General features: G+C 53.6%; 1 protein-coding gene across 4 annotated transcripts in view; it reads left to right on the forward strand.

The window, feature by feature from the left end:
• The window catches only part of CHST8 (carbohydrate sulfotransferase 8), a 155,692-nt gene that overhangs the window by 57,743 nt on the left and 83,019 nt on the right, over window positions 1–14,930 (forward strand). For 2 of the 4 annotated variants that reach the window (XM_034944334.4, XM_034944333.4), the window contains one exon: window positions 11,751–11,966. In XM_034944334.4, coding sequence (XP_034800225.1) covers window positions 11,837–11,966 — 130 coding nt within the window. In that variant the 5' untranslated portion in view covers window positions 11,751–11,836. Of the gene's footprint in view, window positions 1–6,948; window positions 7,773–11,750; window positions 11,967–14,930 lie in introns of those variants that run through there. The other 2 variants (XM_003816194.4, XM_034944335.4) reach the window with 2 other exon arrangements.

The raw sequence follows: 14,930 nt of genomic DNA on the forward strand, positions 1-14,930 counted from the left end.
AAATAATTCAGCAGAGCCATATGGAAAGATGGTGAGACTGGCCGTGGAGGAGCAGGCACCCTGCAGAGAGGACTGGGACCCAGCAGCCTATTCCACCAGACCCAAGCCTGTTCCTCCACCCCAGGGCAGCATCCCACCACTGCAGGAATCTTCTCAAATAGCTCCATGGTACCAGTCCACCAGGGACCTACTTACTGGCTGGGAAAACAGGAGCCCAGATACATAGCATGAGGATGCCCCAAATCTCCCAGTGACAACATTGAATGCTGAGTGCTGTCTCCTCTGTGTTACTCACCCACAGTCCCCTCTGTCAGATAAAAGCCGTTAGTCTCTGGAACACAAGTGAGGGTGCCTCACTTGGCCTGGGGGCCATCAAGGAATGGTGAGAGATGAGACTGGACACGGGAGGTTGGCAGAGGCAGGATATTCACAGATCTGGTGGACCATGCTGAGACATTTTAACTTGGGTCACTGGGCACCTGGAGGGCTTGGGAGTGACCACAGATGTATTGCAGGACAGGTGTTGAGATGGGGAGCTGTCCAGGCTACAGGTGCTGAATCAGAGCCGCACCAAGGGACTGGGAAAGAAAGACAGGACACATGTTCAGAAGGCCAGATCTGCACTCAGGTGTCAGGAGAGGGAGGAAGTGTTAGTCTGGACCCACATTTCTGGCTTTCCAACACTCTGTGGGGAAAAAGAAGGGCACCAAGGGGTCACTGGGGTGGAGGAGACTTGGAACACAGGACGTTAGCTGGAAGGAGACCTGAGGCAGAGACTAATGGAGAAGGGATGTTCCTGTCCCATGCACAGTCACTCATTAGTGCTTCCAGGTCATTTGAAGCCCCAGTCACTTCCTGGTGGCCTAAATGAGACCTGTTTTTCCACAGAGCATCCAGGATAGGGCCAAGAGACTTTTCTTCTGCCATATTCTTAGTCTTGAGCCTTCACATTGGGAGAGACCAGCCTGTTTTGAGATGAGCTCCAGGGAAAATCATGCTGGACTGGTAGAGGTCAAGACTGTGAGGGTTTACCTGTAAACCCAGTGCTTTGGGAGGCCAAGGTAAGAGGATTACTGGAGGCCAGGAGTTTCAGACCAGCCTGGGCAACATAGTGAGACCCCACTTCTACAAAAAATTAAACATTTAACCAGGCACTGTTAAATTGAGTAGTCCCAGCTACTCAAGAGGCTGAGGTGGGAGGACTGCTTGAGCCCAGAAGTTTGAGGCTGCAGTGAGCCATGATTGCATCTCTGCACTCCAGCCTGGGTAATAGAGTGACACCCTGTCTCTAAGAAAATAAAAATAAAAAAAGATATTGGAGGTTACCCTTTGGAAGCCAGCCTCCTTCCAAAGGGTATGGCCATGCTTGTGTGCTGAGTGGACCCACAGAGCACAACCACTGGACTCCACATGACCCCAGCCCGAAGGACCCAGCTGGCTCCAGTGCAGGAGCTTCCTTTCACCTTCGTTGTCCTTTTACTAGCTTCTCTTCATTCGCCACACATTGCCCAAGCACCTGCTCTGTGCCAGGCACTGTTGGCAGCTGGAAACACAAAGACAAGTCCTCTGGGGCCTCCTTGTGCCAGCCACAGGGAGAGAGATTCCCTGGAAGGCAGCCAAGGCTTCTTGCCATTCTCTCCTCCTCAGAAGTCTATGGACTGCCTTGTGTGTCTGCAGCCTGCCAGGGGCCAGGGCATTCCAGGTTTACTCACAGACTCCTCTCTGTCCATATTATACCCCAACTTTCAATTTTGAGAAGTAAATATGCAATTTTTTCCTCCCTGTAATTTTCCCTGCTGTGGCTGCGGATGTCAGAGCCGCTGGAAAATGTGAATAGCTCAGTGCTTTCTAGAACTGAAAGGAAGCTGGCCATGCCGCATCCTACATCCCCAGGTGCTCTTGGCAGGATCCAGCAGCTCAGCTGGGGAGAGATGCTCTCCAGGCTGTACTGTCGAGGGAACTTTTAACCCAAATAATTCATGTTCCCACCTTCTTCCATTAGCAACGAGATAATTGCCAAGAAGTAAGTGTGTATCCGTGTGAGTGTGCACACGCATGCGTGTCTGTTGCAGGGACATTAGCAGAGGAGGCGAAGTGAGTGTATTTGCTTACGCAGCCAAACTTTCTGCGTGTTCCTCTGGAGACTGTCAGACCTTCGTGTCTCAGTAACTGAAGGTCAGGACAGTCTGATCTAAGCTTTTGTTTTGGAAAAGCATGGCTGGGGTGGAGAGAGAGAGGATTTGAGTCAGATCTGGGGTGGCGCTTATTTCTTGTGTGTAACCTTGGCCATATTTAGTCTCTCTGGGTCTTCATTTCATCATCTGCAAAACAGAGTGGTGGGCTTGGAGATCTGCTGCCCAGATCTTCCTTCCAAGAAGGATTTGCTGACCACCTGGGGATTGTGTGATCAGCAGCCAGCCTCTAGTCCTCAACTCCACGAGGGGCTGCCTCATCTGAGATCACGCCCTTCTCTGGGCAACCCACATCCAGCTACTGAGTAAGGGGGAGGTGTAAGGGTCCAGCCCTATCTTCCTTCTGCAGGGCACTCCGACAGGCTGAATCCACTCCGGAGCCCACCATCAAGGCCTACATCCCTATTCCACTTCTTCCCACTCCAGCTTCCTCCCTTTTCCCTTTGTAGGTATTGATCCTTAATAAACATCTTGCACCCCAAACTCCATCTCAGTATCTCCTTACAGAGAACGAAACCTGTGGCAAATAGGGATCATGATTTTTACTTCAAAAGGTTATTGTGTGAAAGCTAAATGGGATGTTTATGTAGTATCCAGCATCGTGCCTGGAACGTTAACAAGTAATGATAAATACCTGTTCCTTTTTCTTTTCTTTCCCTCAAAACTGTGACTCAAAATCCCATTCTGGGCCTTGAGCAGGTGTTTCTAACCTGTGCTCTGTAATATTGGTTTGGAAAAAGCCCAGCGAGGCAAGTGGCCCTGAAAATCTGTGCTGCGGCTAAATCTGAGATCCTGGCTGATGGCTTCAGAGCCATTCTTGTCCCTGTGAAGTTCATTATCCATGGATCACGTCAGCCCTCTTCAAGGTTCCTCACTGAAAAGAAATTGAGCATGCAAATACTCTTTTATCATAATCACCACGTATCCACAGGGTAATTCATAAAAGAGCTGGAAATATATTGAAATTCAATATTGTTTTAGTCCAAATCAATATTAATAATTGTTTGCATTTTTAAAGTGCAATTTGCAATTGAAAAGTGCACAAAGATCAACCAGTAGTTGCTAACACATCAAATTTTCCTATTAAAGGCACAGTCCCTTTAAAATGTTTCTTATACAACAGGGGCTGGAGCTGATCCATGGAAATGACTATCTCTTATTTACATGCACAACATTAGAATTGGCTTCCATTCTGCATGAGCTGAAAGGCCAGTCACTTTTATTTGTAAGTTTTGATTTCTTTAATTAAATTTTTAATTTTGAGATAATTATATATTCATATACAGTTGTAAGAAATAATGCAGAGAAATCCCATATATCCCTTACACCCTTCCCCCGATTGTAACAGTTTGCAAAACCGTAGAACAGTATTAAAACCAGGATATTGACATTGATACGGTCGAGATAGAGAACATTTCCTTCCCCACAAGGATCCTCGTGTTGCTTTCTTTGGATCTTTAAAAATTAAAGATTTTTGAAGGAAAAAGGACCCTGTTAGATTTATGCCTTGAAACGATAGCTATCACTAAATGAGGCACTGTCCCAGCTGGGCTCAGTGGAGTTCACACAGAGGAATGGTCCCCTAGGTCAGGAGTAGCCCAGGTGGAACTCACCTCAGCCAGGGAGGCCTCAGGGGAGCACGGCTTTGCACATCAGAAAGAACCTGAGAACAGTTTTCGGTTTGACACTTGCAGTGTGGACTTTGATCCCTCAAACAAGGACAGGGTTGTCAAGAAGGGAAACAGCTTGGCTGGGCTCATGTGGGCCACAGGGGCCCAGTTATCCCTGGAACAGGGATAACTGTTCCTTTCTAGAGTGTAGAACTCTGGGGCACAGCCCTGGCAGCCTCCCTGAGGCCATGTCATGGGACCGACCCTGTTCCCTGGTGAGGGACAGGTGGCAGGTGTGGGTAAGGGGTGCCCTTGACTGAAGCCTACCTGGCATGCTTGAAAGTAACCCTATGCAAATGAAATTCACAAGGTGCCTCCCTGTTTCAAGACATTTGTCTCACACCAGAGCTGCAGGGAACTTGGGAACTCATCTACAGCAGGTATTTTGGATGAGGACTGATTCTGAGATAGGGAAACTCAAGTCCTGAAGATCAGACTTAAGTGGAGGGGAAGTCAGGCCAGAGAACCTGGGGTGCCCCGCTCTGAGCCTGATGGCTACCCTGTGACATCCAGATGCCTTGTTCAAGCTGCTTCCACTGAGGGTTTTGGGTTTTTGTTTTTTTGTTTGTTTGTTTGTTTGTTTTTACGGAGTTTCGCTCTTGTCACCCAGGCTGGAGTGCAATGTCACGACCTCGCCTCACTGCAATCTCCACCTCCCATTCTCCTGCCTCAGCCTCCCGAGTAGCTGGGTGGGATTACAGGTGGCTGCCACCATGCCTGGCTAATTTTTGTATTTTTAGTAGAGACGGGTTTCACTGTGTTGGCCAGGCTTGTCTTGAACTCCTGACCTCAGGTGATCCACCCGCCTTGGCCTCCCAAAGTGCTGGGATTATAGGCGTGAGCCACGTGCCTGGTATGTGTGTGTGTGTGTGTGTGTGTGTGTTTTTGTTTTTTTGTTTGTTTGTTTGTTTGTTTGTTTTGAGACAGAGTCTCGCTCTGTTGCCTTCACTGGAGTGCAGTGGCGCGATCTCGGCTCACTGCAACCTCTGCCTCCCAGGTTCAAGCAATTCTCCTGCCTGGAAAACAGGCATGCACTACCACATGCAGCTAATTTTTGTAATTTTAGTAGAAATGGGGTTTCACTATGTTGGTCAGACTAGTCTCAAACTCCTGACCTCTAATGATGCACCCACTTCATAATCATTTTTAAGTGTACAGTCCAGTGGCATTAAATACATTCACATTGTTGGGCAACCATCACCACTATCCATCTCCAGAACCTTTTCATCATCCCAAACAGAGACTCTGTACCCATTAAACAACTCCCTGTTCCTCCTTCCAGTCCCTGGTAACCTGCATTCTACTTTCTGTCTCTATGAATTGGACTACTCCTGGTACTTCACACAAGTGGAATTATACAGTATTTGTCCTTTTGTGTCTGGCTTGCTTCACTTAACATGATGTCTTCGAGAGTCACCCATGTTGTAGCATGTGTTGCTATCATTGACTTTTTGATCGACACATGCAAGCTGTAATTTTTTGGGGGGGTTCCTAGCATCACAATATATTTTAAAGGTTTGGGGATGCATTAGTCCACTTTTGTGTTGCTGTAAAGAAATACTCGAGGTTGAGTAATTTATAAGGAAATGAGGTTTAATTCGCTTGTGGTTCTGCAGGCTGTACAGGAAGCATGGTGTTGGCATCTGCTCGGCTTCCGGGGAGGGCTTCAGGAAGCTCACAATCATGGCAGAAGGCAAAGTGGGAGGAGGCAGGTCACATGGCAAGAGAAACGGCAAGAGAGAGATGAGGGGGGAGGTCCTAGACTCTTTTAAACAGTCAGATTTCACGTGAACTGAATGAGAACCAACTCATCACCAAGGGGATGGCACCATGCCATTCATGAGGGATCCACCCTGTGATTCAGTCCCCTCCAACCAGACCCCACCTCCAACACTGGAAATCACATTTCACCATGAGATTTGGAGGGGACACGTATCCAAACCATGTCAGGGGTCAATCAGTCAATTTTGTGGCATCTCAATGGCGTGTGTCTTTTGTGTAAACATTGCACCTGTTAATGTGTATGTATATGTAGAGGGAGAATCAACATTTGTCTTTAAAAATATATTTGTCTTCAAGCTCTGTGATCTGAAATCTGTCATACTGACATGAGGAGGCAAAAGTGAGGTCCTGGTGGCGAGCGGGCCTCGGGTATTTCAAGCTTTAAGGCTCCATTGGGCTCCCTGGGAGCCGTTTCTTCCTTGCCTCTTCCTTGCCTCCTGTCATAGGATTGGGCTACTCTTTGGACCTGATTCCAAGGCAGCTCTGAGGAAAACAAACCCTCAGCTCCCTGAAACATAGATGACCTTTTTAAAATTCCAGGTTCATGGAGTGCCTCTCTCCAGATGGCCCCAAACACTTCCATCTATTAACTCGTGCTCATTCAACGTGCAGCAGAGGCTATTGATCACCTTCCCTGTGCCGGGGACTGTGCTAGGTGCTGGGAATACAAAGATGGGGAGAGGCCTCGATGCGATTCCCGATTCAGAGGCAGGTGGCAAATGCTTTTCCCACAGTGGGGGAAGGGCTGTCACCGCGATGGTGCTCTCAGGGAACCAAGGTTCACACATTCAGGGAATTCGGGGCACTGAGTCAGCATTCTGGACTCTGCCAGGATGAGGAGGAGCAGGGGACTCAGTTTCTCTACATACAGAATGACTGTCCCCTGCCCTGCCCCACTGGCATAAAATGTCCTCAACATGTAAGAAGCCCTGGGCAGAGATAGTGTCCAGGGTGTGGTCAGTTGACGTGGCCTGTCAGTCTTTGGCCACGCTCTCAGGCCCCCCTCGCTGTGGCTGTGTGTTTGCAGGCGCCCCTCAGACTCCACCTGCCAATGTGTCCGTGATGGTGGGAGGCCGGGCTGTGGTGCTCCTAGTAGGGCTATGGTGGCAAGCTTTAGGACCTTGTGAGCCTGATTCACCCGGTGATCTCCACCTCAGAACGCCCTTTCTCCCCGCTGCAGAGCATGGGGCTGGAGGGGAGTGGAGAGAACCCTGCCTTGTAACAGGGCAGCGGACAGCAGGTAAATTGCCTCCCCCGGGAGTAGCGTGCAGCCCGGCAGGGGCCTGGGTGTGCCAAGGCCAGGCTCTGGGGATTTCAGGACCCAGGCCAGCGCTCCCCAGCAGCAGGGCAGGAGGCAGCCTGAGAGTCTGCAGCCCCGCCTTGGAGTCTGAGCACTCGCGCCCATCCGTCATCCTTGCAGAGCATTGCAACTTTATGCCTACGCATAAAAACTGGAGGGACTCGTCCCAGAGTTTGCTGCCGCCGCCGCCGCTGCCATTAGAGCGGTTTTAATTAGCTGCAGGATTTTTAATGAGCTGAAATCAAGAAGAGCCCCATCTCAGAAGTAAGCGAGAGCCGCGCGCAGGGAAGAACTAGTCTGACAAAACAGAAGGAGGTGGTGCTCTCGGGGGACTGGGCTGTGGGCTCCCACCGATCGATCGGCGACGAGCAGATGAGTTCCCGAGGCCAGGAGGCTGAGGAGGGAAGCCAGGGCTCAGGGACCAGCGCCCGGTGCAGAGTCCCCGCTGCTGCCACCGCGGCAGAAGGCACGGTGCCGGATTCAAGGTGACGGCAGTGCCTGGCTCCATTCTCCTCAAGTTGCCATAGCAGCCTCTCTCCCAACAAGCAGCTTCTCCGGGAGCCCTCAGCCGGGAGGGACGTCATTGTTCTCTCCTGCCCGTGTGGTGCAAGGAGACCCACCGGACAGAGAACTTTCCCGAGCCCGGGGTCCGCTGACCAAGTGGGTGCACCCATGCTGCCTGGAGCCAGGCACAGGGACAGGTCCCCACGGCCACAGGGGATCCTCTGGGCAGCTGGGGGGAGCGTCCAGGCCCAGAAGCAGCTGCAGCCAAGCGTGTCCTTGGAGCCGTCCATGCGTCTGTCCGCCTGCTGCCGGTCGCCACTGGAGGTGCGTGTGTTTTGGCTGAATTCCCAAGTCCTTGCTTGTGCCCTGAAGTGAATTTCTTCAAAGAGACACATTTTTAAATCAAATAAATAAGGAAATGGGAGGAATCCTTCGCCCTGCCCTGTGTCCCAGGAGGGGTTTATAAGATTAATTGGATCTTTTTTTTTTTTTTTTTTCTTAAAGTAAAAATTGGTGACGCCATTCAGGCCTCGGGGAGAAAAGCCACCAGGAGGACTAGGAATTGTGAGGCCAGGCAGGAGCTGCTGGAAACTCGCTGGGGCTGTTTATTTTTCTTGCCTGAACCCTCCCTCTTCTCTGCCCCTGGCAGGCTGGATTTTCTTATTGTCTGTTGGTCTTGGGATGGGTGTAGGCAGGTGACGGCAGGTTTTGCCCTTGTCATCGGAGCTGAGAGTGATGTAGTCTGTGATGAGGATGGGACAGTCCCAGGTGGAGGCTGAGGCCTGTGACTGTGTTTATGCCTCACCCCCCAGCCTTCCAGGCCCCAGCCTGTGACAGATGGTGGTGTCCACTCCCCAGGCAGCAGCTGGACTCCCAGGAGAGGGAGACAGACAGCTCTTAGACCAGCAGCTCCTGTTGCCTTGAAAACAACGTGTGACTTTGAAGCCTGGGGTCCTCCGAGGAACAATAGAGGATTCTACACCCCCTGGAATGCCCAGGGATCTGTCGGTGACCACCCTCCCTTCCCACACCTTAGGGGAAAGGAGTGTTCTATAGAGTCCAGTTGGCCAGCCATACTGCTGGCCAGTTACCCAGGAGGGGAGGCACGCTGACCTTTTGATTCCTGTTTGCACGGAGCAGGGAGTTAGCTGGTCAGATGGTCCCCAGTGAGAACAAACACAGAGCTGAGGGTCCCAGAGGGAAAAGCTGGGGTCTGGGGCTTAGGGGCTGAACCCTGAAGCCACAGACGGCTCCAATGCCAGCTTCCCTGGGTATAGAGAGAGGGTGTTCGTGTTCTCTCGGGGACCAGGAAAGGCGGGGTCTTTGAAAGGGGAAACGTGAACAGATGAAGCTCCACTACCATGGAGGTGTGGTCCTGGGTCTGTGTCTTCTTCCCCTTCCTGGATTTGGGGGCATGGATCTGGTCCTTGCCCTGGCTCCCAGGCACATGGGTGGCTGGAGCCAGGCATCATGGGGTGGGTTTGGTTTGGGGCGGTTCAGAAACAAGTGAGGACAGGTCTTGGCAGCAGACCCATTTAGTCCTTGACAGTGGATGTCGGTACTGGCTCAAATGGAGACAGACTGGGGAGAAGAGAGGACCGGCCAGCTCTCTTGTAACCACTCTGCAGCGCCAGCTACTGAACAAATGAGATGATGATCACACATGCTCCCGAGTCCCCTTTGTTCATCAGGTAGAGCCTGATATTGAGGGACCCATTATTAGCTGTTTTACCGAGCAGTTCTGGGCGCTAGCCATGAACCTGTTCTCCTTCCTCTCTCCCTCCTTCCAAAATGTCTTGATGTTGGAGGCTACCCTAGGTCAAACTGGCTTCCTGGTGTCTGACTCAGGAGGCTGCAGGAAGCGCGCCCACACTGTGGCCAGCTTACTCAGGGGCTCGTGACAGTTGCTTTCCAGCTGGGGCCTTGCTGGGGACCATCAATGGTATGTGTGCAGGCACTGGCCGGCATGCACCCGGGCATGTATGCATATGCGTGTTATCGAACCTGCGTCTGCTTAGGTCCGTGGGTGCGGTGCACATGTGAACACTGTCCCCATGACCGTGCAATAGCAGCTGCTCCCGAGAGATCTTGCATGTTCTTCCTGGTCCCCATCTGAGAGCCATGGCCCCCCTGTGTCGGTGCGTGACATCTTTTCCATTCTTCTAACTCCTTTCTATGACTGCCTGGGGCTCCCCCGAGTGAGGCTGGAGAGAACAGCTTTGCCTGCCTTGTCAGCTGCTCACTCTCTCCTGAGGCTTTGGGGCCAGCCCCGGTGGGGCTGGGACTCTGCAGTGCAGTGCTGTCCTCACAGAGGGAAGGGCTTGGGGGACGGTAGGGCATCGCAGCCTGCTGTTGGGCTTACACTGCTGCATCTGTGTCTTTGCAAGGCAGTGAACCCCAGGTCCTCAGGATGGCCTCATCCAGGGCAGCCATGGAGGGAGAGGCCCCAGCCCCGCACAAGGGGCTTTGAGTCTGAGCCCTTGGGGACACATGACTGTCCATTTCTACTCTCTGCAGGCAAGGCAGGGGTGGCCTCGGTGGATGACGGGAAGCAGCAGTTTGTCTTTGGGGCAGAGGCCATTGCAGTGAGGTCGGAGCCAGCCTGACACCCCGGAGCCAGCTCCAGAGGCAAAACAGGCCCAGCTCAGTGATTCTGTAAAAAGCTAGAAGGCCGCAGGAACCAACTGCTCAGCACAGTCCAGAGAGCCCAGCGTCAGGTGCCTTCCCAGTGCGGAGAGGCCTGGGGCGGGTTAATTAAAGTTAACTGAGTGAAAAAATAATTACAGAAACTGCAGAGGGGAGAAACCCAAACCTGCAATTTACCCTCCCTAGCCCTTGAACTTTTCAGAACAATCTGGTCGTGGGGAGTCGTGGGCAGGGGAGCAGGGAGAGTGCCTCTTCTCATCTGTTGTGCTCCATGGACTGGGTGTGGGGGCTTCTTTCCCCAGTGCCTGGGTCCGTGTTGGGGAGGAGTCACCTGGCTGAAGTATTATCCCTGGGCAGGGAGATGTCCTTGGGCCGAGCAGCATATTTGACCTGGGGCTTAAACAGCCACCCAGCTGTGGCCTCAGAGGCTACTGGGAGCTGCCTACCTGGCCTCACCTCCCTCAGGCACTGACCTGTGCCAGGGTGGGGAAGTTCCCTCCAGCGCTCTTGGGTGGAAAAAGGGTGATCCTCTCAGCCTAGCCAGCAAGGCCCGCTGGAAAGTAAGGGGACAGAGTGACTGAACTTCAAAGGGGGTGGGGGGGTCCCTGGGGTGCCTGCCGCCTGTGGCTCTCTCCCCCTGTACTCTGCCCATGCCCTCTCTACACACCACTGCAGGAACTTATATTCTTCCTTTGGGCAAATGGCCTTGGGGTGCCCCCATCCCGATGCACAGCCTGGCCCTGTTGGCGTGACTGGCTGGTATGTGGGGGATGGGGAATTTCTCTCCCTGCCCTCTAGGAGGAAGCGGGGTAAGGGATAAGTCACATGGATATACTCTGGGTCTGCAGTGGCTGGAGCAGTTAGTGCCCACCCCCAGGAACACGAGGGGGTGTTAGTACCCAGCCTCTGTGCCTCTGAGCTTGGAGTCTGTTGGACACAGGTCTAGCTGCCCCACCTCCACTCCAGGCCAAGGGCCTCGAGCACAGGGACTCCAGTGGTCTGGCCAGAGCCTCAGCTCCCTCTGGTGTGACTGTCCAGAGGGACCGACATACGCCAACCCATCTGTCAGTCCATCAGTGAGGACAGCCCTGGCTGGCACAGGGGAGTCTGTCTGTGCTTGAATATCCTTTGAGCCTAGCAGGCTCCTTCTCAGAGCTGCCTGCTCTATGGAGACCTTGTCCCCAGTGCCCTACAGAGAGAAGCAGGGTGGAGGCACATCCGAGAGCTTCTCTGCCCACAGGGCCGGGTACCAGGGACAAGGACCCAGGTTCCCGCCAGTACCTAGGCCCCCGCCCTGGGAGCACGCATGCTTATTTGGAGGCCTGGACAGTGCAGGGGGTGGCTGCTGGTTACTGACTAGGGGCCTGGAGGTTCCCAACTGGGCTCCCCAAGGCAGGGCCAGAGGGTGTCTCATTCCATGATTTGTCCAGAGGTGCAGATACAGGAGACCCTGGTGGAAAGCTAGCATTCCAGCCACAGGTGGGAACAGGCTTCCCTCAGCCTCCTGGGTGTGAAAGGGTGGAAAGGGCACCCCTGGGTAACTTGTAGAGGGCAGAGGCGTCCAGAGATTGCACTTGGATTGCTGCAGTGAGTGCTGCCTACACCTGCCTGGGTGCCTCGCGCCTCGGTGATGACTATCCCTCCTCTGCCCCGTAGATCTCGGCCTGATGGACGCCTGGTGTGGACGATGAGGGAAGAACGTGCCCCCCACACCCAAGAGGTGACCCCTGAGCAAGCCCCGGATGACCCCGCGACCTGGAACGATGCGGCTGGCCTGCATGTTCTCATCCGTCCTGCTGTTCGGAGCTGCAGGCCTCCTCCTCTTCATCAGCCTGCAGGACCCCACGGAACTCGCCCCCCAGCAGGTGCCAGGTGAGTCCTTGCGCTGAGTCCTGCCATCACTGCCCCCAGCTTTCCAGCCTGAAGCTCAGGCCTCCACAGCTGCCCTGGTGTGCTGGGCTTGGGGGAAAGGGGCAAGTCTGTGCCAAGACCCCCAGCAGGCAGAGTCCTGGCTTCCCGGGGAAGGCGTCAGTCTCAATGTGGGAGTGCTGTGTCTGATGCAAGACCTCCAGCCAGTGCCTAGCAGCAGGGTGGCCTCTTTTGGGAGTCATGGCAAGGCTGCTGTCTATTGAGCCAGTTGTTGCCTTTGATGAAACTCAGATTTAAACAGGATTCCGCCACCTCTCAGGCCTCTTCCACATTGTCAGGGACATCAGAAAGTAGACAACTTCTCCCTGAGCCCATGCCCCACAAGCAAGACTCAGTTTCCCTGCCCAGCCCTGGGGAATCTAGCCCCTCTGGTCTGGACAAAGGGGGTCAGGGTACCTCCTGGTTTTGTGAGGCCAAGACCCCCTCCGAGGGTCCCCCACTGCTACTTCCATTCCACCCCTACCCGGTGGCCCACTGGAGTCACAGAGGGCTGCTGGGAACAGGTGGGATGGCAGGGAGGCCAGAGCAGGAAGGGTGATTCTGGCATCTCAGGGCAGACGGAGTGTGGAGAGGGAGTTCAGGCAAGGTTTCTGCTGCCGGGACACGGTCCCCATCCCCAGAGATATGGAAGGACAGGAGGTCAGCTGGCAGCATGCCAAGGCCTGGGAGCTCTCTGCTTTAGAGGGAGAGGAGGGGAGGTGTCTCAGCAGTGGCCCCTGTTAGGGGCAGTTCCATGAAGCCACACACTCGCAGTCCACATGCTCTAGGGCATGGACAGGCTGGTGCACCCCCAGAGACACCGCTCCTCTGCAGGGACACCCACTCACTCTCTCTTGCTTGCTCAGTGCTGTGAGCCAGAGACAGGATGAAAGAGAAGGGGGCCAGAGGTGTAGGCAGAGGGGTTCCTGCACAAATCCCTGCCAGAAGCCCAGAGCACAGGAAGGGGTCTTACTCTGCAACTCCTCCGCCCCCATTATGGACGAGCACCCATGATGTGTGGCCTTTAGTGCAGATTGAGGGCCTGTGGGCACCAGGAAGGAAGGTGAAAAGAGCACAAGGAGGCCAGAGCTGGGGCCCTGGGTCTGGCAGCTGCCAGAGGCTCCCCATGGGCAGGCAAATGAGTTGAGAGTCAGAGGGAGGCAGCCGAGGTGGTGGCCTCCAGGAGATGGTGGGCGAGTCATCGGTGCTGACTCACGCCTGTGCCGGGCCCCCACAGGTGGTGGCTGTCAGAAGTGGGTCTGGCCACTCCCAGGCTTCTGGAGCAGCAGGTGCGCAGCAGAGCCGGCTCTCCTGTGGGAGCTTTGCAGCCTCACATGAGCCCCAGAACAGCTCATGACACTGCACTGGCAGAACAGGACCCCTTGGGACAGCGCCACCAGGGCAGACAGTGAGCTGGTACCTAAGGTCGTGTGTTATCTGCATAGAAGCATAGTCAGGAAGAAGGGTGAGCAAACGCTGACTGGGTGTGTCCTTGGTGTGTGTGTGGTTGGGGGTGCATGTAGGCAGAGGGTCCAGGCGGCCAGTACCCACATTCTGCAGGAGGAGCCTGGGAGAGGAGGCATGAGTGTGCCTGTGATGCCCACCTGGGACCAGGGCCTGGACCCATCGGTGGGACACTCCTGGATGGGACTGTGGTTTGGTGGCTTCAGCTAGTGCCCTGCCCTGCCGCAGCAACAGCGCTCGCTATGCAGGTCCCTGTTGCCCTGCCCAGCTTCCCGAGTGCACATACGTGTGGATTACAGGTGGGCTGGGGACCCAGGGGACGGCTGGGATTTCTGGGAAGATCGGAGCCTCAGGCTGGCAGGGGGTGTCAGATGGCACGGAGCCGAGGCCATCATCCCTCTGCAGCTGGCAGACCTGGCAAGGAGCACACGTGGGTCTTCTGATGGTCCATGCAGCCAGACCACCCTCACCACGTGCCAGGTGATGGGCAGACTTGACGGTCTGGGTAAATCACACCAAACACAGTCATAAAACTTTAATGCTTACGTTACTTTCCCTGAGCAAAGTGCCTCTGACACAGGCTGTTTGTGTTGATTTGTTACTATTCATTTATTCCTTCCCTGTACTTCTCACGGCAGCCTAATTGTGATTCGGTACCAAGAAAGCAATATCAAAGTAATTTTCCACAACATTAGTTACAATTTTCTTCTGATCTTTCAAGTGAAACAATCCCATCCTGTTGGCTTCTCTGAGCATATAAACCTTGATTACATTTATCTGTTGGAAACCAGTGCTTACAAAGTGTATGTGTCCAGTTGCATGACTGGGTGGCCCCAAGGGCCCCTGACAAGCCTTCTCCCTGTGAATTTCTGTTGGTGGGAGGAACAGATTCTGGGAGTTGCCCTGCCATCCCGATCAGGCAAACAGGCAGGTGTTGGGGTGGAGGGCTGGGAGTGGAGATGAGCGGATCTACGGAGGAAATTCCATACCGTGGCATGAACTGTCCTGGGGACGGAGTTCTCTGGGAGCTGCAGTTTGTGGCACAACAAATGTAGAAAGGGGATGGGGAGTGGCGGGAATTCTGAGTTGCTTGAGGTCCCTTGGGGCCTGGCCTTATTCACGTCCCTCCCACGCAGCCACCGGATATTAACAGCACCTGAACGTTACATGGATCAGCCAGCCAAGCTCACCTGGCTTAGGCAGTAGATGGAATTGTAGGGGGTTGCCAAACTTTTGTAAATCAAACCACATTTTAAACTTTTTTTTTACTACAGTCCAAATCAAATCTTTGGAAACAGGAAGAGCTACCCAGTAAGCTATCCGCATGCGAAGATGAGGTTTTGTGTAACAGAGAATTCACTTCTCCAGTTATAGTTCTTTTCCAGTCTCCAGGATTGCCAGGCCCTGAGGCCAGAGCTTCTGCTTTCAGGAAATTCACTTTTTGACCCAGTAGACAAGACTTAC

This window comes from Pan paniscus, chromosome 20 (assembly GCF_029289425.2).
Source record: "Pan paniscus chromosome 20, NHGRI_mPanPan1-v2.0_pri, whole genome shotgun sequence".
In the NCBI taxonomy this organism is placed as follows: domain Eukaryota; kingdom Metazoa; phylum Chordata; class Mammalia; order Primates; family Hominidae; genus Pan; species Pan paniscus.